The sequence below is a fragment of the Bos taurus genome, chromosome 16 (assembly GCF_002263795.3).
Source record: "Bos taurus isolate L1 Dominette 01449 registration number 42190680 breed Hereford chromosome 16, ARS-UCD2.0, whole genome shotgun sequence".
Taxonomy (NCBI): Eukaryota; Metazoa; Chordata; class Mammalia; order Artiodactyla; family Bovidae; genus Bos; species Bos taurus.
In genome coordinates, this window is record NC_037343.1 from 6,261,684 (window position 1) to 6,289,398 (window position 27,715).

Below are 27,715 nucleotides of genomic sequence, written 5' to 3' on the forward strand. Positions count from 1 at the left end.
TATACTTGTGTATATCCATCAACGTGATATACCATATTAACAAATTGCAAGATAAAACCATATGGTCATCTCAATAGAGGCAGAAAAAGCCTTTGAAAATATTCAGTACCCATTTATGATAAATACTCTTCAAAAAATGAGCAAAGAAGGAATCTACCTTAACATAATAAAGGCCCATATATGAGAAACCCAGAGCAAACATTATTCTCAAAGGTGAAAAACTGAAAGCATTCCCTGTGAGATCAGGAAAAGACAAGGGTGCCCACTCTCACCACTATTAGTCAACATTGTTTGGAAGCCCTAGCTACAGCAATCAGAGAAGAAAAAGAAATAAAAGGAATCCAGATTGGAAAAGAAGAAGCAAAACTCTCATTGTTTGCAGACAGACAATATTATACACAGAAAACCCTAAAGATATGTTCAGAAAATTACTAGAGGTAATCAGTGAATTTAGCAAACTGACATCATACAAAATGAATACACAGAAATCACTTGCATTCCTTTGTACTAACAATGGAACATCAGAAAGAGAAATTAAGGTATCAATACCATTTACCATTGCACCAAAAAGAATCAAATGCCTAGGGAAAAAACCTAAGGAGACATAAGAGCTGTATACAGAAAAGTACAAGACGTTGAGGAAAGAAATCAAAGACAACATAAACAGATGGAGAGATATTCCATGTTCCTGGGTTAGAAGAATCAACATTATGAAAATGACTATACTACCAAATATAATCTGCAGATTCAATGCAATCTGTATCAAAATACCAATGTTATTTTTCACAGAACTAGAACAAAAAGACATAATTCATATGGAAGCACAAAAGACATGAATAGCCAAAGCAATCTTGAGAAAGAAAAACAGAGCTAGAGGAATCAACCTTCCTGACTTCAGAATGACTACAAAGCTATATTATCCAGACAGTATGGTACTGGCAGAAAAACAGAAATATAGACCAATGGAACAAGATAGAAAGCCCAGAGATTAAACCATACACCCATGAATAACTTATGTTTGACAAAGGAGGCAAGAATATATCATGGGGCAAATAGAGTGTCTTTCATAAGTGCTGCTGGGAAAACTTGACAGCTACATGGAAAAGAATGAAATTAGACTACTTTCTAACACCATACACAAAGATAAACTCAAAATGGATGGAAAACACAGGCAGAACACCCTATGTCATAAATCACAGCAAGATCCTCTATGACCCACCTCCTAGAATAGTGGAATAAAAACAAAGATAATCAAGTGGGACATAATTAAACTTAAAAGCTTCTCCACAGCAAAGGAAACTATGAATAAGGTGAAAAGACAATGCTCAGAATGGAAAAAATAATAGCAAATGAAACAACTGACAAAGGATTAATTTCCAAAAGATACAAGCAGCTCATACAAATCAATACCAGAAAAACAAACAACCCAATCAAAAAATGGGAAAAAAGACCTAAACAGACATTTGTCTAAAGACCTAAAATGACTAATGAACACATATATATATTCTCAATATCACTAATAAAGAAATGCAAATCAAAACAACAATGAGATATCACTTCACACTAGTCAGGATGACCATCATCAAAAAGTCTACAAACAATAAATGCTCGAGAAGGTGTGGAGAAAAGGGAACCCTCTTGCACTGTTAGTGGGAATGTAAGTAGATACAGCCACATAAAGAACAGTATGGAGAGTACTTACAAAGCCAGGAGTAAAAGTACTATATGACCCACCAACCCCACTCCTAGGTATATATCCTGAGGAAACCAAAATTGAAAAAGACACATGTACCCCAATGTTCACTGCAGTTCCATTTACAACATCTAGGACACAGAAGCAACACAGATGTCCACAGATTAATAGATAAAGAAGATGTGCTACATATATACAGTGGAATATTACTCAGTCATAAAAAGGAATGCACTTGAGTCAGTCCTAAAGAGGTGGATGAACATACAGCCTAATATACAGAGTGAAGTAAGTCAGAAAGAGAAAAGCAAATATCGTATACTAACACATACACATGAAATCTAGAAATATTGTACTGATAACCTATTTGCACAGCAGCAATGGAGACACAGACACTGAGAACAGACTTATGGACACGGCTGGCAGGGAGGAAGTAGAGGGTGGGATGTATGGAGAGGGTTAGCATGCAAACTTAAACTATCATATGTAAAATAGACAGTCAATGGGAATTTGCTGTATGACTCAGGAAACTCAAACCAGAGCTCAGTAACAACCTAGAAGGGTGGGATGGGCAGGGAAACGAGAGGGATGTTCATGTGGGAGGGGACATGGGTAAATCTATGGCTGATTCTTATTGATTTTTGGTAGAACCCAACATAATACTATAAAGTAAGTATACTTCTATTAAAAATAAATAAATATAAAATAAACAACCACCCACCCCCATAATTCCATATGCCAGCAGACCCAGGAGGATGCTCGCTAATGCATGCATGAGGTAAAAGGCAGACAGATCTCTGTCTTGACTGTGATGCCTACAGTGGCTCATGAACCATCATATTTCCCTCTCAGCTGCACTCCAGGAGTCCTGGAAAACCTATCTTAAAAATTTTTGCATGGAGATAAGTCCTTCTGTGAAACTCCAGGTATTGACAAGAGCACCTCTGTCTGCTTCATTCACACACCCTTCTACCCTGTGGCCAGATCCCTGTGGTTACAACTGACTCAGAGGGAAGACCAACCTTTGACAGACGACCAGTGAGCTTGCACAGAAATTTGGCTTAAATCTGTGGCCCAGAACAGGAACACAAGATTAGTACCACTGAAACATGTATATTATCATATGTGAAGCGGATCGCCAGTCCAGGTTCGATGCATGAGACAGGGTGCTCAGGGCTGGTGCACTGCAATATCCCTGAGGGACAGGATGCAGAGGGAGGTGGTAGGGGGGTTCAGGATAGGGGACACATGTATGCCCAGGGCTGATTCATGTCATTGTATGGCAAAAACCACTACAATATTGCAAAGTAATTGGCCTCCATTTAAAATAATAATTTTTTAAAGTAAAAAAAAAATTTAAAAAAGATGTACTGCTACTTTGGGGGAAACAAAGGACAGGCTGTAAGTACCATTTCTGGTGCGCTAATTTATCTAGACAAGACACAGAAACACAGAAATTCTGACAAAACAGAGATTAGAAGTGTCAGCAGGTGCCACTATAGAAGATCTGAAATAGTTGCGGAGTCTCTAGCAGGGTTGAAGGAAGTTGTCTCTCACCCAAAGGAGACTAGAACTTTAATTAGAAAAACAGCACCACAAAACTTCAAGGAACATGAACTCAAAGTATCATGACAGCAACAAAGTATAAAAATCTTCAGTATTCACATCCAATTGGCGATGTGTGATTTATCCAGTGAAGAATGCAACCTAGATGTCCATCTGCAGATGAATGGATAAGAAAGCTGTGGTACATATACACAATGAAATATTACTTAGCCATTAAAAAGAATACATTTGAATCAGTTCTAATGAGGTGGATGAAACTGGAGCCGATTATACAGAGTGAAGTAAGCCAGAAAGAAAAACACCAATATAGAATATCAACGCATAGATATGGAATTTAGAAAGATGGTAATGACAACCCTGTATGCGAGACAGCAAAAGAGACACAGATGTATAGAACAGTCTTTTGGACTCTGTGGGAGAGGGAGGGGGGCATGATTTGGGAGATTAGCATTAAAACATGTATAATATCATATAAGAAATGAATCGCCAGTCCAGGTTCGATGCAGGATACAGGAAGCTTAGGGCTGGTGCGCTCGGATGACCCAGAGGGATGGTATGGGGAGGGAGGTAGGAGGGGAGTTCAGGATGGGGAACACGTGTACACCCATGATGGATGCATGTTGATGTATGGCAAAAGCAATACAATATTGTAAAGTAAAAAATAAAATAAAAGTTAAAAAAAAAAAAAAGAATTCGAAATAGCCATTTTAAATAACTCGGTGTGCTATAGAAAATACAGTAAGATAATTGAACAAAAGCAGGAAAACAATAAACAATGGACAAAACAAGCAGTTTAATAAAAATGTACAAATCATAAAAAAAAAAAAAAAAACAGAAACTCTGGTGCTGAAGGTTCCAAGGATGAAATGAAATAATTCATTAAAGAGCATCAACCACAGAGTCAAAAATGTAGAAGAATCCGTGAGACAGATGATATATCAAAGTTATCTTGTCCAGGGAGATTAAATTAAAATCACAATGAGGTACCATCTCATGCTGGTCAGAAAGGCTGCTATCAAAAAGTCTACAAACAATAAATACTGGAGAGTATGGAGAAAAAGGAAACTTCTTACACTGTTTGTGGGAATGTAAACTAGTACAGCCACTATGGAGAACAGTGTGGAGACTCCTTAAAAAACTGGAAATGGCACTGCCATATGACCCAGCAATCCCACTGCTGGGCATACACACTGAGCAAACCAGAAGGGAAAGAGACACAGGTACCCCAGGGTTCATCGCAGCACTGTTGATAATAGACAGGACATGGAAGCAACCTAGATGTCCATCATCAGATGAATGGATAAGAAAGCTGTGGTACATATACACAATGGAGTATTACTCAGCCATTAAAAAGAATACATTTGAATCAGTTCTAATGAGGTGGATGAAACTGGAGCCTATTCTACAGAGTGAAGTAAGCCAGAAAGAAAAACACCAGTACAGTATACTAACGCATATACATGGAATTTAGGAAGATGGTAACGATGACCCTGTGTACGAAACAGCAAAAGAGACACAGATGTATATAGAACAGTCTATTGGACTCTGTGGGAGAGGGAGAGGGTGGGATAATTTGGGAGAATGGCATTGAAACATGTATAATATCATATATGAAATGAGTCGCCAGTCCAGGTTTGATGCACGATACTGGATGCTTGGGGCTGGTGCACTGGGATGACCCAGGGGGATGGTACGGGGAGGGAGGAGGGAGGAGGGTTCAAGATGGGGAACAAGTGTATGTACCTGTGGCAGATTCATGTTGATGTATGGCAAAACCAATACAATATTGTAAAGTTAAAAAATACAATAAAATAAATATATTTAAAAATAAATAAATAAAAACAAAATTAAATTTTTTTTTAAAATAAAAGAATGAAAAAGAACAAAGAAAGGCTACATGATCTATACTACATTGAAAACAGAACCTATTTGCAAATTATTGAAGTTCCAGGAAGAGAAAAGGAGATGAGGCAGAAAATATATTTAAGGAGTAATGTCTGAGAACTTCCCAAATTAAGGATGATATTTGAATATCTAAGTTCAGGAAGCTTACAGGTGACCAAACCAAATCAACTTAAAAAATCCTCTACAACACACATTTATAATAAAGTTGCAAAAATCAAAGAAAAATAGAGACGCCTTCAAGCAACATGTAGAAAAAACAAACAAGCTAACAATACAAAAACCTTGAAATTTACTAAAGAGCCTTCATTTGGATCTTAGCAAATCTCTCAGCAGAAACCTACTAGGCCAGGAGAAAGTGGGATGGTTTATTCCAAGTGTTGAAAGAAAAAACTGCCAAAGAAGAATACTTGAAAATATCATTCAGAAAAGAAAAGAATATAAAGATTTCACCAGACCAACAAATATTGAGGAAACAGAACACAATTAGACCTTCCTTGAGGAAGGCATGGCAACCCACTCCAGTATTCCTGCCTGGAGAACCCCATGGAGGGAGGAGCCTGGCGGGACCAGGCTGCCCACAGGGTCCCAAAGAGTCAGACACAGCTGACTTAACTGAGCAGGCACACAGACCTTCCTTACTGAAACACTAAAAGGAATTATTGAAGCTGAAGTAAAAGAATGCTAATTCATTCCATGAAAATACCTAGTACACTGGTAAATTTAAGTGCACATTCACATTCAGAACACTGCAGTACCTTGATATGGAATGTTAAACACAACTATTTAAGAGTTAAAGCACAGGAATATAAAAATTACTATATCTACAATTATTTTTTAATTAAGTACACATTGTAAAAAGAGGTAAATCATGACATCAAAAAGATAAAATGGAGAAGGGTAAAAGGAAGGAGATTTAATATGTGGTTGATGTTCATATATTATCAGCATAAAACACACTGCTCTCTCTGTAAGGTGTTTTATGTAAATCTCATGGTAAACAAAGCAAGAATCCATACTAGATTAAATGCATACTACTATAACAAATATCATGAAATCAAAGAGGCAAGCCATCAGAGGAAAGAAAAAATTAGGAAACTATAAAACATCCTGTCTGAGTGTACTCCAGGAGTTGGTGATAGACAGGGAGGCCTGGCGTGCTGCGATTCATGGGGTCGCAAAGAGTCTGACACGACTGAATGACTGAACTGAACTGAAAATAAAAAAGATAATATTAATACATCCTTATCTGTCAATAATTACTCTAAATATAAAGGATTGCATGTTTGCATGCTAAGTCACTACAGTTGTGTCTGACTCTTTGAGACTCAATGGACTGTAGCCCTCCAGGCTCCTCTGTCCATGGGATTTCCCAGGCAAGATTACTGGAGTGGGTTGCCATTTCCTTCTCCACTGTTTTCTTCTATCTCAATGAAATTCTTAAGCAATTACTTTGAATTACTTATCAGACAAATCGTCCATATCTGTTATTTGGGGTCAGTAACTGAAAAACTATTGTGTTTCTCTGTTAACATTTTAGTCCTTTGATGTCTGTGTCCCTTGAAGTCTCAGGTTGCTGTGTTTGCATTTAATGAAGCAGTCACTCCCTCCAGTGTTTACAGACTGACCTGGGGAGGGAAGTACACTGTCACATTGGTAGAGATTTTGAGACTTTTCAGACACTTTTTAAGGAGACACCTGTCCCGTGTACTCAATTACTCCTAGGAGAGAATTCTGAAGCTCATGTGCATCTATCAACGCAGCAAAGACAGTCTCTGTGCCGACAGTTTCCTGGCTGCTTCCCTGGGGCAATGCCAAATGCTCATATTCGTGAGCAGACCCATGGGGACAGGCTGGCTTCTAGATGTACCACAGGCCATCTGCAAAGGTCTAGATGCCACCGTGGGGACTTACACAGGGAGCTGGACCTGGGGAGGGGATGTGGATGAGATGAGAGGCCCAGGGGTGAGCAGAACCACAAGCACGGTGTCTGCAATGGTTTGGGGCTCCCTGGTGGGATCTCCACATGGTCAGTAGGACCCAGGTCAGTAGGCTCCTTGAGGAATTCTAGCTCTGGATGCTGTACTCCTGGCCTCTCCCCATCCCAGCCATGCAGGTGACCCCAGTGTCCTGGATAAGGGGAGAGAGAAGTGCACTGGAAGATGAGGACGCCGCCCTTGCTCACATGCTCTTATTTTCCCCACAGGTAAAATCCTGTGCTGAGGGGTCTATCTTGGCACTAAGCAGGGCCACCTCAGGAGCAAAATGAGGCTACACCTCTAACCCTCAGTGAGGCGTCCAGTCTTGAATCTTTGTGCCCTAGGAGCATGCTGTCATGTCTCTGCTAGACTCCTGCTGCTGCTAAGTTGCTTCAGTCCTGTCCGACTCTGTGCGACCCTTTAGACGGCAGCCCACCAGGCTCCCCCGTCCCTGGGGTTCTCCAGGCAAAAACACTGGAGTGGGTTGCCATTTCCTTCTTCAATGCATGAAAGTGAAAAGTGAAAGTGAAGTGGCTCAGTCGTGTCCGACTCTTAGTGACCCCATGGACTGCAGCCTACCAGGCTCCTCCGTCCATGGGGTTTTCCAGGCAAGAGTCCTGGAGTGGGGTGCCATTGCCTTCTCCTTGCTAGACTCCTGGACCCCCACAAAGATACCATCATTATCCACAAATGATGGTCAAAGTCTGTGTTTATATCAGGAGAGACGGTGAGATTCCTGCCACCTTTCTGACCTCACTCTGTTATTACAGGTTTCTTCATTGTGGATCTTCTCCTCTTTTCTTGACTAATGATCTATCAATAGGTACATGTATTTGGTTATATACTTATCAAGAAGTCTATAGGTACACTCATAGACACTTGTAAACAATAAAATTAAATAGGTCCTTTGGCAAAACAAGAATCTGATATAAACTTTTGGAGTTGATAATACAGCTGAGTCTTAGGAAAATTATGAATACATGGGATTCCAGCCCAGTTTACTCACTGACACGGATGCATCTGGGAGGAGGAGACCAGCCACTCTCTGTGCAGGTCATTGTGTTCTGATCATTTTGAAGACTGTAGCCTTCATAGCAGCGAACTCTTACAGTTTCACCCTGTAAATATTTTTCTTCACGATGTTGGGTATGTCCATTTTCCAAATAATTGAAAATACATTGTCCTTAGGATCATAAAATTAATATGAAAGAAATACAGCATAAATTTGGGAAAATAGTACATTAAAGATTAACCTTATAGAATTTACATAAGAATGCATTAGTGTTCAAATATAACATGTAACAATAAAAATGGAAGCTAGTACCACGTTTGTGGAAAATGAAAAAGATAACATTCCATATTATTTGTCTTTAGTTTTATGACTAAAATATGTATAAATGATGCAGATATTCTTGTAAAGTCTCTGTATCTCTCATACGATTTACATGAAAAGCATCTAGTAAAGGGAAGTTCTATTGGATTTTTTGCTCACAGAACTCATCCCGTGGCCTTACTGTTGTTACATAACACTTAACTGTACTCACTTGTCAACTTTGTCTCTTCACTCTTTCAAAGATTATGCATATAAACTTAAAGAGGTTTACTTACTGAGGCATGGTTCTTCTGGAGACCATCCTTCTGCTGTGCAAGTCAGGTGGTCCCAGGAACGTTGTGAAGGAGGTACAAAATGATGATCACAGCTATAGACAAACTGTTGATTTACACGTGCTGGAAAGTATCCTCTGTATGAATAATATAGCCGTCCATGTTTTATTACTGGATAACTACAAGGTTTCCCTTGGAATAAAAAAAGTAGAAATAATGTTTTACCTCAGTATACAATTTGAATTAATATTTCATCTATGAAATATATCCTTGTTCAATTAATTACACTCATTGCATTATGGTTTCTAGGGAAAAAAGTTATAGAAAATTCAGATGATTGAAGTATGTAAGGAACTCCCTGCTAATGAAGATCAAATTATGTCTTATGGGTCATATTATGTAAAATTTGTATGTGGATTCTCTTGGTAGGAAATTATATTAAATGAATTCTCCTTAAGTACAGAAGTCCCAACCTTGGTTGACTAGCATCTTAATCAAGAGATGAAAGTACAGATTGTATCTTGTGGCTCATCTGCTTTCTTTTTCTTTCTTCTCCATTCTCATCAGAAATCAGAATCCTGACATTTATTCTCATACCAAGTCAATGTAGGAATCAAACATATTTTTTTTTTACAATTATCATTCATTAGTTTACTTTTCTGTTTATTGGAAATATGTGATATATAGAGAAAACCACAACAATTTTTCATTGATCAAATCACACAGAGTGACATTCTTATTTATCTATCAAACTGAACATTAAGATATCTTTTCCCTTGCTTGTCTAATCAGAGAAATGAACAATGAATAATTTTTAATATTTAAATGGTTAAGATGAAGGGAAACCCTTGTCACTTATGGTCTAATTTTAATTGGAGAATGATGTATTTTTCAGTATTTCTTACAAATATTTTAAATGAGGTATAACATAATTACATTTTATTGTTATTAGCATATATTGAGTAATTTTGATGTATATGCTTGCTATGTGAATTATAAAATTTGGTTCTTTGCATATCTTAATCCATTTCTTTAACAAAGACTTGTCAGTTATACCGTCTCATGGCCTATAGTCTGCATCTGTCATCACTGCTAGATTTCCCCCACTTTTTTGAAGCTTTTCTACATTTTAAAGTTTGAAATGCTTACATAGTTTGATTCCTCTTAAGTAATAGTCTAGGTTTCTGTCCACTACTTTTTGGAGATTAGAACATTGTCTCTTCATCCTTGAATTTTACAAATTTCATCATGTATGTTAAGATATGTGTATCTTTCAATAATTCTATGTTGGGCAAGTTTGAGTCTTTGTATTTGCAAGAACCAAGTGAAAAGAACTCAATTAGCTTTGTCATTATGTTGTAGAGGAGAGATTTGAGTTCTGATGATCTGATTTCAGAACTAGTACATTTATCATTTTGATGCATCATAGAATATGAATACAGTAAAATAATCCTCTGACACTCACTTCCAAAAGGTACACAAAGAGGGCATAATTAAAAGTAAGCATCATTACTATCACTGGCCTGAGCTATTTTCCTCCTCTCTTTTATTTGGGCACATGTGAATCTGTCTTTGTCTCTCTAACCAGATCATTTATTGAAGCACATATAATAGTCCACTGTAGTTGGAATGGCATTGACTTTGTCAGGACTCAGAACAGCCTCATTCTTCTCTTACGCTCTATCAACCCAGGTTCAGGTCTCATGAGCAGGCTTGGCTGTCCATCATAATGTTGGCTCAGATTGATCTTAACATTGATGAAAAGTATTCACCAAGTTTTAAAGTGTTTCTAGTCTTTCTGTACCTCTGCAACTTACTCCAAAGATCCAGGCCCAGGATCTTATAATTTTTAAATTTAAGTTTTAAATTTCATGTTATTAGGTCCAACCTCACACATGGGAGTCATTCTGAGGGATGAATCTGTCCTAATATAGGTTCACTATCACCGCTTGTGTATCATTCCCGATGCATCTCCTTTGCAGCATTAAACTAGCTGATGATACACAAGAGGAAAGGAACAGGCCTGAGAACAAAGTCCTGCATCTGATAATCAGCTCATGTAATGAAATTATGAATATTGATAAACTATTTAAATAGTTTCCTCATGTTGTCCACAAGAACTTCACAAGGTCCCTTGTGGGATAACCTTGTTGTGATATGAATAGAATTGGGTTGATCTACCATTTTTAAAGGGCTTCCCTATGGCTCAGTGGTGAAGAATCCATCTGCAATGCAGCAGACACAGGAGATGCAGGTTTCATCTGTGGGTCAGAAAGATTCCCCTGGACAAGGAAATGGCAACCCACTGCAGTATTCTTGCCTGGAGAATTCCACAGACTGAGGATCCTGGTAGGCTATAGTCCAAAGGATCACAAAAAGTTGTACATGATTGAGCGACTAAGCACACAGCACCATTTTCATAAATCCATCTTAAACAAGATTAAATATTTTTCCTAAAATTCTTATGCAGATTAAAATCTGTTTCATACTGCTAATACCTTCATTTTAATGGAACTTATGCTTTGAAAATTCATTTTAAATATATGCTTGGAATTACCATTAAGGTCACTGAACTGTTTTATATCATTACAGTTTTCTTTCATGGAATAAGTGCTTTAAGTATGCTGAAATTTTACAGTGTACTGTTAGAAAGAAGAAGATTGTTTAGAGGCAACTTAGAGGAAGTTGAGGAGTAAAGGAAGCATCCCCAGAAAATACTCTGTTCAGCTGACCTGATGTTTTTCTATATTTTACGGTTTTAGGAAAGTCCACAACGCCTTCCACAATCCTCTCTTCAAACAGAACCTAAGTACTCACCACTGAGTGTGCAGGACTTAGTGTCCATTTCTAAAGAATACACATGACTGACACACACTGTGTGACCAAGTCATACCTGGTGTGGAGGTTTCCTCCTCCCTCTCTGGGGTCACTGCCCCTGAGGAAAGGTAGCTGTCTCTCAAGTGATCAGCAGAGACGCCCAGCTGGTCAGGTACTGAGGCCTCCCCACAAAGCCAGGACAGTGAGCCAACTTGGAAGCAAAGCCTCCAGCCCAGCTGAGCCTCCAGGTGACAGTGGCCCAGGTCAATATCCTGACTGCCACTCATGCACAGTGATTCAGAACCAGACAGTGAAGGCCCTTCTTCATTCCTGACCCACAGGAGCTCTAAGAATATGGAGGGGTGTTGTCCTAAGCCAAAACCGTGTTAATTTTACTATGTATCCAATACAATGGCTTCCCAGTGAGCCCAAGTGGGAAAGAAGCCGCCTGCCAATGCAGGAGACATAGTACATGCAGGTTTCAATCCCTGAGTTGAGAAGAACACCTGGAAGAAGGCACTCCAGCATTCTTGCCTGGAAAATCCCATGGACAGCGAAGCCTGGTGGGCTATAGTCCATAGGGTGGCAAAGAGTCAGACATGACTGAGCAATTTAGCATGCATTCACGCAGGCATCTAAAACAATAGGTGCTATGTGATGTTATTTTTACTTAATGGCTTAGATCCAGTATTACAATTATTTTGCATGCTAATTCACTTCAGTCATGTCTCGTTCTTTGTGATCACTTGTGGACTATATCCTGCCAAGCTTCTCTGCCCATGGGATTCTCCAGCCAAGAACAGTGGAGTAGGTTGTTAGAGATTTATATATTCAAAAACACAGCCATATTTTATCTTTGAGTGGCAAAAATGTAAAGAGTTTTTAGTTTACAAAAATGTTTTTATTCCTTATTAGAATTGCCTACTTCAAGAAGCAAATAATGCCTCTAAAAGCCCCAAATTACCATACACAGTAGGGCGGATACTTGGATTTGCCCTACTGCGTAGGGCATGGTGCCCCACTGTTGTGTGTTTACGAGAAATAAATTTCACAATTAAGAAGAAGGTCAAGATATGAATGGAACATACAGGCACATCTCGGAACAGGTACCCAGCCATCTCTGGTACACGTTGCATCAGTTCCACGGATCTCAGGAAAAAAACCCTTTTTACACTCATAAGTGATTTTATCTTGACCTCTGTATTTGCTTAATTCAGGTCTGTACACACCGTTTGGAATACGAGGAGGATCACATGTTATTTCTGAAAAGACAAAAGGTATGTTCACAGTATAGAAATCACATCCATTAAAATAATCAATTATATAAAAATACAAAAGTGGATGTTATTAATTTGTTCTTCGTACAGCACAAAAGTCAGTAAAATGAGCACAGCCTCATACCCCTCCTGCTGTATCACTTACATTTCCCTTCATTGTGTTTCTCATCTGATGTATCTGTACCCTCAGTACTCTTGAACTCTCTTTCTCCACAGTCAACACACTCTTCATGATATTCCACATCTGGCAAAGAATTCATGATGTATCACTTCAGCTATTCTTTCCACTTTCTGCAAGCTTCTCGGCTTCTGTATTTCTCACAAGTACTGCTGGAAAATACTCTCCTCCCTCCAGACACTTGTTGCAATAGCACACCCTGTCCTTTTGAAGTAGACTTAAATACAGGGATTGCATAGGGCAATGAAATGAATGTGGAAGTAATGTTTTCCTTTAGGGAGGGAGGGAGTTGAAAAAGTCATTGAATTTTCATGTTCTCTTTCCCACAGCTACAGTGATTAAAGAAGAACATGGAAGGCCATATCTCCATTCCCTGATTCTGACAATTAAAATAAGGAGGAGGGTCCCTCCCGATCTATGTTTTCCGGGAAATTTGTTAATTAAGACTATATATCTAATACAATGGGCTTCCCAGTTGGCACAAGTGGTAAGGAATCTACCTGCCAAGGCAAGAGACATAGCAGATGCAGGTTCCAATGAAGGCTGGAAGTGAGCATACATAGAAAATAAACTTTAGTTTTTTAAGCCACTAAGATTTTGGAATACATTATTTTTATTGTAATAAAATAACCTAATCCAGGTTTCAAAACTCCTCTTTCACATAAAGACTCAGGTAAAAGGTGTCTATCGTAAATACTGAGCTCCACCATTGTAGGGAAGAAGAGGACATCAGTCAGTTCAGTCCCTCAGTTGTGTCCAACTCTTTGCAACCCCATGAACTGCAGCACACCAGGCCTTCCTGTTCATCACCAACTCCCAGAGTTCACTCAAACTCACGTCCATCGAGTCAGGGATGCCATCCAAGCATCTCATCCTCTGTTGTCCCCTATTCCTCCTTCCCCCAATCCCTCCCAGCATCACAGTCTTTTCCAATGAGTCAACTCTTCCCATGAGGTGGCCAAAGTATTGAACTTTCAGCTTTAGCGTCATTCCTTCCAAAGAACACCCAGGACTGATCTCCTTCAGAATGGACTGGTTGGATCTCCTTGCAGTCCAAGGGACTCTCAAGAGTCTTATCCAACACCACAGTTCAAAAGCATCAATTCTTCGGCGCTCAGCTTTCTTCACAGTACAACTCTCACATCCATACATGACTACTAGAAAACCATGACCTTGACTAGATGAACTTTTGTTGGTAAAGTAATGTCACTGCTTTTGAATATGCTATCTAGATTGGTCATAACTTTCCTTCCAAGGAGTAAGTGTCTTCTAATTTCATGGCTGCAATCACCATCTGCAGTGATTTTGGAGCCCAAAAAAATAAAGTTAGCCACTATTTCCCCATCTATTTGCCATGAAGTGCTGGGACCAGAAGCCATGGTCTTCGTTTTCTGAATGTTGAGCTTTAAGTCTACTTTTTCACGCTCCTCTTTCACTTTCATCAAGAGGCTTTTTAGTTCCTCTTCACTTTCTGCCATAAGGGTGGTGTCATCTGCATATCTGGGGTTATTGATAATTCTCCTGGCAATCTTGATTCCAGCTTGTGTTTCTTCCAGCCCAGCGTTTCTCATGATGTACTCTGCATATAAGTTAAATAAGCAGGGTGACAATATACTGCCTTGACGTACTCCTTTTCCTATTTGGAACCAGTCTATTGTTCCATGTCCGGACCTGCATAGGTTTCTCAAGAGGCAGGTCAGGTGGTCTGGTATTTCCATCTCTTTCAGAATTTTCCACAGTTTATTGTGATCCACACAGTCAAAGGCTTTGGCATAGTCAATAAAGCAGAAATAGATGTTTTTCTGGAACTCTCTTGCTTTTTCCATGATCCAGTGGAGGTTGGCAATTTGATCTCTGGTTCCTCTGCCTTTTCTAAAACCAGCTTGAACATCTGGAAGTTCACAGTTCACATATTGCTGAAGCCTGGCTTGGAGAATTTTGAGCCTTACTTTACTAGCATGTGAGATGAGTGCAATTGTGTGGTAGTTTGAGCATTCTTTGGCATTGCCTTTCTTTGGGATTAGAATGAAAACTGATCTTTTCCAGTCCTGTGGCCACTGCTGAGTTTTCCATATTTGCTGGCATAGTGAGTGCAGCACTTTCACAGCATCATCTTTCAGGATTTAAAATAGCTCAACTGGAATTCCTTCACCTCCACTAGCTTTGTTTGTAGTGATGCTTTCTAAGGCCCACTTGACTTCACATTCCAGGGTGTCTGGCTCTAGGTGAGTGATCACACCATCATGATTATCTTGGTCGTGAAGATCTTTTTTGTATAGTTTTTCTGTGTGTTCTTGCCACCTCTTCTTTCCACTTCTGTTAGGTCCATACCACTTCTGTCCTTTATCAAGGCCATTTTGCCTGAAATGTTCCCTTGGTATCTCTAATTTTCTTGAAGAGATCGCCAGTCTTTCCCATTCTGTTGTTTTCCTCTATTTCTTTGCATTGATCACTGAGGAAGGCTTTCTTATCTCTCCTTGCTCTTCTTTGGAACTCTGCATTCAGATGCTTTATCTTTCCTTTTCTCCTTTGCTTTTCGCTTCTCTTCTTTTCACGGTTATTTCTAAGGCCTCCCCAAACAGCCATTTTGCTTTTTTGAATTTCTTTTCCATGGGGATGGTCCTGATCCCTGTCTCCTGTACAATGTCACGAAACTCAGTCCATAGTTCATCAGGCACTCTATCAGATCTAGTCCCTTAAATCTATTTCTCACTTCCACTGTATAATCATAAGGGATTTGATTTCAGTCATACCTTAATGGTCTAGTGGTTTTCCCTACTTTCTTCAATTTAAGTCTGAATTTGGCAATAAGGAGTTCATGATCTGAGCCACAGTCAGCCCCGGTCTTGTTTTTGCTGACTGTATAGAGCTTCTTCATGTTTGGCTGCAAAGAATATAGTCAATCTGATTTCAGTGTTGACCATCTGGTGATGTCCATGTGTAGAGTCTTCTCTTGTGTTGTTGGAAGAGGGTGTTAGCTATGACCAGTGCGTTCTCTTGGCAAAACTCTATTAGCCTTTGCCCTGAAGTAGCCATAGACAATACATGTAAGGAATGGGCATGTCTCTATTCCAGTAAGTCTTAGTTTACAAAAAGGAACAGGCTGGATTTGACCTGGCACTGTGGCGTGAACCAGACATGGGACAACAAACTGGTTCAAATTTGAGAAAGGAGTTCATCAAGGCTATATATTGTCACCATGCTTATTTAACTTCTATACAGAGTACCTCATGTGAAATGCTGGACTGGATGAATCACAAGCTGGCATCAAGATTGCCAGGAGAAATATAAACAACCTCAGATATGCAGACGATAGCACCCTAATGGCAGAACGCAAAGAGGAACTAAAGAGCCTCTTGATGAAAGTGAAAGAGGAGAGTAAAAAAGCTGGCTTAAAATTCAACATTCAAAAAACTGAGATCATGCCAATCGGTCCCATCATTTCATGGCAAATAGAGGAGAAAAACTGGAAGCAGTGGCAGAATTTATAGTCTTAGGCTCCAAAATCACTGCAGATGGTGACTGCAGCCATGAAATTAAAAGACGCTTACTCCTTCAAAGAACAGTTATGACAAACCTAGGCAGCATATTAAAAATCAGAGACATTACTTTGCCAACAGAGGTCTGTCTAGTCAATGCTATGGTTTTTCCTGTAGTCATATACGGATGAGAGAGTTGGACCTTAAAGAAAGCTGAGCACCAAATAACTGATGCTTTCAAACTGTGGTGCTGGAGAAGACTCTTGAGAGACTCTTGAGTAGCAAGGAGATCAAACCAGTCAATCCTAAAGGAAATCAACCCAAATCCACCCTGAATATTCATTGGAAGGACTGAAGCTGAAGCTGAAGCTCCAATGCTTTGGCCATCTGATGCAAAGAGCTGACTCACTAGAAAAGACTCTGATGCTGAGAAAGATTGAAGGTGGGGGGAGAAGGGAACAACAGAGGATGAGATGGTTGAATGGCATCACTAACTCAATAGACATGAGTCCGAGCAAACTCTGGGAGATAGTGAAGGACAGGGAAACCTGGCATGCTGCCGTTTATGGGGTTGCAAAGAGTCAGACACAACTTCATGACTGCACAACAACTGTGTGTACACAACAATAGTGTGCTACCCCTTGACATAGTCCTTTCTGATTTATAAAGTTCTACTCAGTCATTTATATCAACTTTGCTAGTAGACAACAAGGATCAATTTGCAATAATCTTTTTTTTTTTTAAGTCATGCTTTCTAGGTGGCTCAGTGGTAAAGAATCCAATGGAGGAGACAGAGGTTCAGTCCCTAGGTCAGGAAGATCCCCTGGAGAAGGGAGTGCCAATCCATACCAGTATTGTTTCCTGGGAAATCCCAAGGACAGAGGAGCCTGGCGGGCTACAGTGCATAGGATCTCAAAGGAGTCAGACATGACTTCAACTAAACAACAATAAATAAACATCAATACTCCATTTTCAGAAAAAATAAACTGCTTAATGGTAAGGAGTATTTGAGTTAAAGCAACTGGTAAAATATACAGCAAAAGATATAAAAGAAATGTAACATTACCTATACAAGTAGGAGCTGGAGTCCATCCAGATTTAGTGCATACTGTATCTCCTCTCTGACCATATTCAAAACCGGCTGCACATCTGTATTGAACTCGTTCATTTGCCTTATAAGTTGCCTTTGGAAGTACAGCTTGTCCATTTAAAATGACTGGTGTTTTGCAGAAAATTTCTAAACAAAAGGGATTAAATTCCAAAATGTCCATTATATGTCAAAGTACTGTGTCCCAGACATAAGTTATATAAAGATAAAACTTTTGTTTCCATTCCATTAAGTAAGTTAGGCCACCAAACAAAGTCCTGTTTTGACCTGAATGCTTGATGAATAATTTATCAGTTGTTTTTAACATTCATTTTGGAAGAAAGTTAAAATTCTCATTTAAATCTTGTTGCTGATTTATTTAGTTGGGGGATAAATTAGTCTTCTTGAAATAAATAATGTCTAGTAACTTCATCAGCTATATATATAAAACTGAATACTGAAGTAGTTTCATTGTGATTTATGTAAAACAGCCTATTCATATATATCCTGGTTTTCCATATATTTTGCTTTATTTTAGATTAATGTTATATAAAGAAGATGCTTGTTGTAACTTAAGCATTTTATATATTATAGTATTTTGAATGAATCTGAACATCAATTTCTAGAGCTGTGGGAAATTACATCAAAAGGATGTTTACTCATTTGGTATTACTAAATATTTATGTTGCCTCCTGTCCTTCATTTGTAGAAAGCTAGAAAACATCATGTACTTAATGCCTTTCTTTTTTTTTCAACTTTTTCTAGGCTTGGTTTTTATTTTTATTTTTCCTAATTTTTATTGGTGTTTATTTGCTTTACAGTGCTGTGTTAGTTTCTACTGTACAGCACAGTTAATGAACTATATGTATACACATATCCCTTCTTTTTGGATTTCCTTTCCGTTTGTGTCTCCACAGAGCACTGAGTTCCCTGCGCTATACAGTAGGTTCTCATTGATTTTCTATTTTATACATAGTATCAATAATATCTCTATATATGTCAATCCCAGGCTTACAATTCATCCCACTCCCCCTTCCCCCTTGGTATCCATACGTTTGTTCTCTACATCTGTGTCTCTGTTTCACCTTTGTAAATAAGATCATCTCTACCAATTTTTTCAGATTCTACATATATGTGTTAATACACAATAGTTGATTTTCTTTCTGACTTACTTCACTCCATATGACAGTGCATAGGCCTCTTCTACATATATCATTTTTTAAAAGCTTTTTATAAAAATTTTCAAACATAAAAGTAGCAAAAATATGTGATCTCAATTCCAAATCATTTAACCTTGCTTTAAAAAAATAATAATTAGCAATACATAATGAACTTTTCTCATATCATTCAATATTCTTATACCAAATAATGTTTCCAGTTGTACTGCTGAGGCACTTAATGAGTGTTCTGCTGCTGCCAAGGTGCTTCAGCGGTGTCCGACTCTCTGCATTCCCATAGACGGCAGCCCACCAGGCTCCGCCTTCCCTGGGATTCTCCAGGCAAGAACACTGGAGTGGGTTGCCATTTCCTTCTCCAAATAAGTGTTCTAACACTTGCATATATTGGGAAAGTAAAAATCAATATATTCAAGAAGAATATATGTGTTTTTTGAGGGAAAACATTCTCATGGAAATAATTTACATAGAAATAACTACGGAATTTTTTTAAATATGAAGGAATTGTATCACAGATATTACATTCAACTTGCATGAACTCATGTAGTTCTGCTATGTAATTAAAATACCATATTTTTTAAAAATTAGGGCAAATTTGATACACAATTTCAGTGAATCATCTGTAAAAATTATATATATTTATTTCTTGATAATAGAGTAATTATTAACAAAATACTTTATCAAAGAAATTAATTTAACTCGTTGTATTGCATCTCCAAAAAGCAACTGACCAGCTCTTGTGATTGCCATCCCTTCAAGTTTATGTCAAAAACAAACAAACAAACAAAAGCTGGCCATCATCTTTCACACTGTCTTCTCTCAAACAATTTCCGCTGGGATTCCAGCAACAGCGACTAAATTCCCAGATTCTATTCTCCCTTGATCTCAGTCATTTCTTTCCTGTGTGCAACTTAATGATATTTTTCCTGTCACTTCACTATTCCACTTAAAATGCTGCACTGATTCCCAAACTAGTCTTCATAAAAGCCTAAACCTTCAGCATGGTGTGTGCCACCCCTCAGAACTTTGGACTACCCATATTCACTCCATCACTGACTTCTTCTTTGCCTGCATCCTATGTTATGGCCCCTGAAAACCATGGGAACAAGGGACTTCATGCTCAAAGAGGCCTCAAAGCCACTGCCCCTTCCTCTCCATCTGACTGGTTTGCGTTTCCCTGCCTCAATTCATCTAAAGATTCTCATTCTTCCTTTTAGACATGTTTTGCATCATACCACCTACAAAGTCACTTCCATTTTGCTTGTTATGAGAAAATGGTTTACTAAACATGAGTCCCTTCACCATTTGCTCTTCCTGACAACCAACATTTAGTAATGTTACCTGTGTTCACTACCAGGAAAATATATCGCAAATCTATCCTCTGCTCTACATCACTTCAGCCAAGAATTTATCTAATCTCCACACTTTTTCACCCTACCTGGCTTCTTGAGTCTTCTCTTTTCCATCATAAGCAGAGCATACTAAAAAACTACAAACAGTGTTCAAAAATCCAAATAAAATGATATCATTGCTTTTCATAAAATTCCCTATGATTTTTCATCAATCATAAAATCAATCCAAGTGTTAATATGCCTTGAAATATCCTAGATCATCTTTCCTTTGCCTCATAGCTTCAGCTCATAAAATCCTCTCTCACTGAGTAGAATCCACCCACCTTCTTATTTTCCAAATAATAATAATAATAATAATAATAATAATAATAATAATAAAATAAATAAAAGAAAAACAGAAAAAAAGGAAAATTCAGATGATTGATGTATGAAAAGAGGTCTTGATATTGAAGGCCAAATTATGTCTTGTGAGTCATATCAGATAAAATTTGTATGTGGATTCTCTTGGTAGAAAACTATAGAGACTTATTAAATAAATTCTCCTTAAGTGCAGAAGTGCTAACAGTGGTTGACTAAATTAGCATCTTAGTCAAGAGATGAAAATACAGATTTTATCTTGTGGCTCAACTGACTTCTTTTTCTTTCTTTTCCATTCTCATCAGAAACCAAAATCCTGACACTTCTTCTCACACCAAGTCAATGTAGAAAGAAAACCATTTTTTGTTTTTGTTTTTTTTGCCAATTAACATTCATTATTAATTTTCTCTTTATTGGAAACGAGATATTTATCAGTTCGGTTCAGTTCAGTTCAGTATCTCAGTTCAGTTCAGTATCTCGACTCTTTGCGACTCCATGAATTGCAGCACACCAGGCCTCCCTGTCCATCACCAACTCCCAGAGTTCACTAAAACTCATGTCCATCGAGACTCTCTATATATATCGAGTCAGTGATGCCATCCAGCCATCTCCTCCTCTGTCATCCCCTTCCCTCCTGCCCCCAATCCCTCCCAGCATCAGAATCTTTTCCAATGAGTCAACTCTTCCCATGAGGTGGCCAAAGTACTGGAGTTTCAGCTTTAGCATCATTCCTTCCAAAAAACACCGAAAACTGATCTCCTTTAGAATGGACTGGTGGGATCTCCTTGCAGTCCAAGGGACTCTCAAGAGTCTTCTCCAACACCACAGTTCAAAAGCATCAATTCTTTGGAGCTCAGCTTTTTTCACAGTCCAACTCTCACATCCATACATGACTACTGGAAAAACCCTTAAACCACAGTAATTTTCATGGATCTAATCACACAGGAAAGTAACATTATCATTTATCACTCAAACTAGATATTAGGCATCTTTTTCCTTGCTTGTCTAATCGGAGAAATGAACAATCAATAATTCTTAATTTCCAAATGGTTAAGATTAAGGGAAACCCTTGAATGCTTGTGTCTAATTTTAACTGGAGAATGATGCATTTTCCAGGATTTCTTACAAATATTTTAAATGAGGTATAACATAATTACAATTTATTTTAATATATTTTGAGTAATTTTCACATATATGCTTACTAAGTGAATTAGAAACTTTGAATCTTTGCATATCTTAATCCTTTTAACAAAGACTTGTCTTTATACAATCTCATGGCCTATAGTCTGCATCTATCATCACTAATAGATTTCCCACACTTTTTTGAAGCTTCTCTACATTTTTTTAGTGTGAAATGCTTATTTAGTTTGATTCCTCTTAAGTAACAGTCTAAGTTTATTCCCATTACTTTATGGAGATTAGAATAATTTCTCTTCATCCTTGAATTTTACAAATTTCACCATGTATGTCAAGATATGTGTATTTAACAATAATGCCATGTTGGGTAAGCTTGAGTGTCCGTATTTGCAAGAGTCAAGTGAAAAGGACTCAACTAACTTTGTTATTACATTGTAGAGAGATTTGAGTCCTGATTATCTGAGTTCAGATCTCGTACATTTATTCACCTCCTTTTGATTGTTCATAGGACATGAATACAGTAAAATAATCCACTGAGACTCACAAAAGGTAAACAAAGAGGGCATAATTAATAATAAATATCATTACTATCACTGGCCTGAGCTATTTTCCTCCTTTCTTTTATTTGGTCACATGTGAATCTGTATTTGTCTCTCTCACCAGATCATTTATTGAAGCACATACAATAGCCCACTATGGTCAGAGTGGCACTGACTGTGTCAGGACTCGGAACAACCTCATTCCCCTCTTACACTTCTACCAATACAAGTTCTGGTCTCATGAGCAGGCTTGGCTGTCCATCATAGTGTTGGCTCAAATTGATCTCAAAATTGATGAAAAGTATTCACTAGATTTTAAAAGTGTTTCTAGTCTTTCTGTAGTTGTGCTGCTTATTCCTATGATCCAGGCCCAGCATCTTATAGTTATCACAGCTAAATATCCCGTTATTGAGTCCAACCTCACACATGGGCATCTTTCTGAGTGATGAACCTGTCCTAATGTGGGTTCACTTTCAGTACCTCAGTATCATTCCAGGCACATCTCCTCTGCTCCATTAAACTGGTTGTTGATACAAAACATCAATGGAGCGGGCCTGAGAACAAAATCCTGCATCTGATAATCAGCTTATTTAATGAAATTATGAATATCTGATAAGCTATTTAACTGGCCAATTTCCTCATCTTGTCTACCAGAACTTTACAAGGTCCCTTGTGGGATAACTTTGCTGTGATATCAATACATTTGGGTTGATCTGCCATTTTCATAGGCTTCCCCTATGGCTCAGTGGGTAAAGAATCTACCTGTAATGCAGAAGACAAGGGAGCTGTAAGTTTGATCCCTGGGTCACTCATATTCCCTTGCAGAAGGAAGTGGCAACCCACTCCAGTAATCTTGCCTGGAGAATTCCATGAGCAGAGGAGCCTGGAGGGCTAGAATCCAAAGGGTCGCAAAGAGTTGGACATGATTGAGGGACTAAGCATGCAGGGCCATTTTCATAAATCTATCTTAAACAAGATTAAATATCTTTAGTATAATTCTTATGTGGATTGAAATCTGTTTAATACTGCTAACACCTTCATTTTAAAAGAAATTAAAAAAGAAATTATGCTTTCTGTGGAGGCTTCCTCCTTTCTGTCTGGGGTCACTGGCTCTGAGGAAAGCTAGCTGTCTCTCAAGCAAGATGTAGTGAAGCCCAATGGTCAGGTGCTGAAGCCTCCCCCAAAAGCCAGAGGAGTGGGCCAACTTGCAAGCAAATCTTCCAGCCAAGCTGAGCGTCCAGGCGACAGCAGCCCAGGTCATTACCCAGTTGCCCCCTAAACAGAGTGACGCATAAGTAGCCAACGAAGCCTTTTCCTTATTCCTGACTCACAGGAGCTCTAAGAATATGGAGGTGCATTGTCTTAGGCCAATATGTTCTCTGGAAAATTTGTTAATTAGGACTATGTATCTAATACAATGGGCATCCCAGTTGGTGCTAGTGGTAAAGAAGGAACCCGCCTGCCAATGCAGGAGACATAGTACAGGCAGGTTTGATCCTTGGGTTTGGATGATCCCCTGGAGGAGGGCATGGCAACCCACTGCAGTATTCTTGCCTGGAAAATCCCATGGACAGAGAAGCCTGGTGGCCTACAGTAGATGGGGAGGCAAAGAATCAGACATGACTGAAGCAACTTAGCATGCAGGCATGCGTGCATCTACAACAATAGGTGTTAAGTGATGTGAGTTTTAATTAATGGCTTGAATCTGATATTACAATTATTTTGCATGCTAAAAATTTCATAAGTGCATCCATAAATTATGAAAAAAAACTTTGCTCAAATATTCAAACATTTAGCTTTAAGACCACTTTTGGAAAGACTTCAGCTGTTAATGAGAAGACAAGTGTTGCACTGGAATAGCTGGTGAAGATTTGTCAGTTTCACATTTCTCTTTCGTATTGTATAATCTTTCTTCTCTTGTTTGGAAATATGTCTGTAGTCTTATTCTAGTTGATTAATAAACCATTATTCATATACCTGAGAATCAGGAGAAACAATGTATGTCTGCCTGCTCCTCAGCAAGAATAATGAAGATGCAGCCTTTCTTTTAAGTGATCTGGGGCCTGAGCTGCTCTTAATTGTAACACTAATGACTGGACAGGGAGCTTTATTGTGCTGTAAATGTTGTTGATGAAGAAAATTGCCTAATGGACTAAAGTAACATGCAACAAATTATGAGATGAATAATGCAGAGTGATGCATATTCTATTCACACCTTGAATTTCACGAGGTATCATAAAACTCATTAGAGTTTTCATTTACAAAAACTTGAAGACAAATAGATTATTAAAGAAAATGAAAGACAAAAACATTATAATGAAGAACATATATGTTTTATATTTTGGAGTAAAATCTTTGTTTTTAATATAATTTAATTACTTATATTAATACATTTATATAATTTAATTTTTTTTGCATTTTTGGCTGTTTATTTTTTTATTTTATTTTTTAACTTTACAATATTGTATTGGTTTTGCCAATATATACAATTTAATTTTTGTTTTTCTTTAATTTTTATTGGAGTTGCTTTATAATGTTGGGTTAGCTTCTGCTCTACATCAAAATGAATCAGTTATATGAATATATATATATATATATATATATATATATCCCTTTTTTTTGGATTTCCTTCCCATTTAGGTCACCAGAGAGCATTGAGTGGAGCTGCCTATGATACACCATAAGTTCTCATTAGTTATCTATTTTATTCACAACAACCAGGACATGGAATCAACCTAAATGTCCATCAACAGAATAGATGCAGAAAAAGTGGCACATATATACAATGAAATATTACTCAGCCATTAAAATTGATGAAATTGTGCAATTTGCAGAGATGTGGAAAGACCTAGAGACTGTTATATAGAGTGCAGAAAGTCAGAAACAGAAAAATAAATATTGTATAATATTGCTTATATATGGAATCTAGAAAAATGCTACAGATGAACTTATTTGCAAAGCAAACATAGAGATACAGGCATAGAGAATGGATATATGGATACAAGGGGGCCCGAGAGTAGAGGAATGAATTGGGAGATCGAGCCTGACATGTAATGGATAACTAATGAAAAGAAGTTATAAGTTTAAAAATAAAAGTGACAAGATTTTTTTAAGGTTGTCAACATTTACATTTCTCTCTGAAAATAATTCTTAATGTGTTGGCACTACACTGGAAATTAAGACTGTATTCCACATTTTGTAAAAGGAAAATATATCTTGTACCTAAGCTGCTCTTTTAAAACTAACAGTGATGTTAATGACCTTTAATAGATTTATTAAACTATAATTGCAATACAGTAAACTGAACATATTTAAAATGAGATTTGAACCTGGAAAAAATATATTTGAACCTGTAAAATTATAAAAATAACCATTGTTCTCCAAAGTTTCCTCATATTACAAGTAAGACTCTCCTAAATATTCTGGAATTATAATATAATTGTCTGTGACACATTTTCTATCCACATTTCCATGAGCATATTCACATGACCCCATAATCTACACAGAGTACCTTTTTGCACTGTGGAACTCAGCTGACATAGAAAAGTATTCATTTTGTTTTCCCCTTTTAGGTGAATATCTGATCATTTTTCCATTAAGGTATTCTTATGGTTATCTGACAGTGCAGACTATTTCAACCAGTTGATTCAATTAGAAATACACACAAAGGAAAGTAGATAGTTATATTTAGGAGGAAGGCTGAGTGTTCACATCTGTTTCAACTTACCCTGTCCATGAGCAGTGTAAAACCACAAGGTGAGAAGGACATTGATTAACAACAACATGTTAGATTTTCCCAAAGGTACATTCACACAAATACTCGAGTTGCACTGTTTAGGGTTCAAAAATCTGCTTCTTTTGCAGTTACCTAGTGTCACTGAATTTATGCATTACAATGAAGCTAGTTAATTAGTACCATTTAGTAAATATCAAAGTTCAAAGTTTTGAAATGTCCCTAACTTGTTTCTGTTGGTAGTTTCACAATAAGTTATTGTATTCATCTCCTGATATCTATGTGCACAACTTTCTGTGGCTAATATGGACTGGCTCCAAAGCCATATATCAGATACTAACTTTCAATAATATATTTCAAGAGAGTAGGTGAGGTTTTTCCCAGCCATTTGGGTCATCCATATTTTCATGGACTTAGGAAAGTGAATAGATCAAAAAAAAAAAAAAGTATAGTAGCGCTTAAAACCAATCATATCAATTATAACACAATCCCTTCATTTACATGTTATTTATGTGTGGGTTTTATAATTATCAATTTTTCCAATTTTGTTAACATATAATTGACATAAAGCACTGCATAAGTTTAAGGTATGGCCTAATGATGTCATTTACATATATCCTGAAATGATTACAGCAATAAGGTTTGTGAATATCCATCATCTCATATAGATATAACATTAAAGAAAAAAAGAATTTGTGATAACTCAGGACTTAACATCCTCTTAACTTTCATACTTCAGATACAGCAGCATTAGTCATATTAACCATGCTGTACACTACATCCTTAGTACTAATCTATCTCACAGCAGGAAGTTGGTACCTTTTGACTGGCTTCATCCAGTTCCCCTATCTCCAGCTCTAGCCTATGGTAACAACAAATGAGACCTCTTTTTCAAAGTATTTATTTGTTCTTTTAAGTACAGTTGGCCTACAACATTGTGTTACTTTCTGTTACACAGTGCAGTGATTCCATGTTTCTGTCCATTTCAAAATAATTGCCACAGTAAGTCTAGTTACAATCTAGCAAGATTTTAAAAATTGCATAATTATTGCCTATATTCTCCACACTGAATATTTCATGTTTATGACTCATCTATTTTGCACCTGGAAGTTTCTCCCCTTAACCTCTCCCTCACCAGAGGATCTGGAGTGCATCCCCTTAAAAAGACACATACAGAATTGTTCATTGCAGCTTTATTCATAAATGGCAAAAATGCACACGGTTCCCATGAACATTCAGAGAATGGATAAAACATTTGTAGCATTTTCTTACAATGGATTAATATTCACTAATTTAGAAAACAAAATGAAGTACTGCTATAAAGTTTGGGATAATCTCACAGCTCTTGTAAATGGAAAAAATTGAACACACTCATTAAATACATATCTTATAATTTCATTTGTAGGCATTTCACGAGGTGGAAAACCTCATCATGAAGGTAATGCCTACGAGGTAAGGTGTGGTACAGAATGGGAAGAGACACAAGGAAACGTGATGATGTGCTGGACATTTGCTCAATTTAGTCCTGGATAATAGTTACACAGGCATACATGTGTAATTATCCATCAGATAAAGATTAAAAAATTATAAAGATAAAAAAATTATCCATCAGATTAAGATTAACTTCAGTGTTTAGCTATTTATAAGTTTTAACTTTGCTTTAAAAATTACCATTTTCAGAATAAAATGTAAAGTTAAAAGTTACTGTTTTTCTTCAAAAGTTCATTTCTCATTGAACCCAAACCTCCACTCCAAAAAGAAATAGTGTAGTTATGGAATATGAAGAGACTTCAAAAGGCATGATGGAATATTGTACTAGAGCCGAGCTAAGCCATGAGGTGT

At 37.6% G+C, this 27,715-nt stretch overlaps 1 protein-coding gene across 3 annotated transcripts in view; it reads right to left on the bottom strand.

Annotated features, from left to right (window-relative positions):
* CFH (complement factor H) overlaps positions 1-27,715 on the bottom strand; it is a 133,598-nt gene that overhangs the window by 61,916 nt on the left and 43,967 nt on the right. Inside the window, exons 1-5 of one of the 3 annotated variants that reach the window (XM_024975974.2) lie at positions 25,868-26,000; positions 17,560-17,730; positions 12,648-12,821; positions 8,746-8,934; positions 8,144-8,320 (exon numbers count right to left, since the gene is read on the bottom strand). The exons of 1 other annotated variant lie outside the window; for it this stretch is intronic. In XM_024975974.2, the coding sequence (XP_024831742.1) occupies positions 8,144-8,320; positions 8,746-8,934; positions 12,648-12,821; positions 17,560-17,730; positions 25,868-25,925 (769 nt within the window). In that variant the 5' untranslated portion in view covers positions 25,926-26,000. 3 annotated transcript variants of the gene reach the window in all.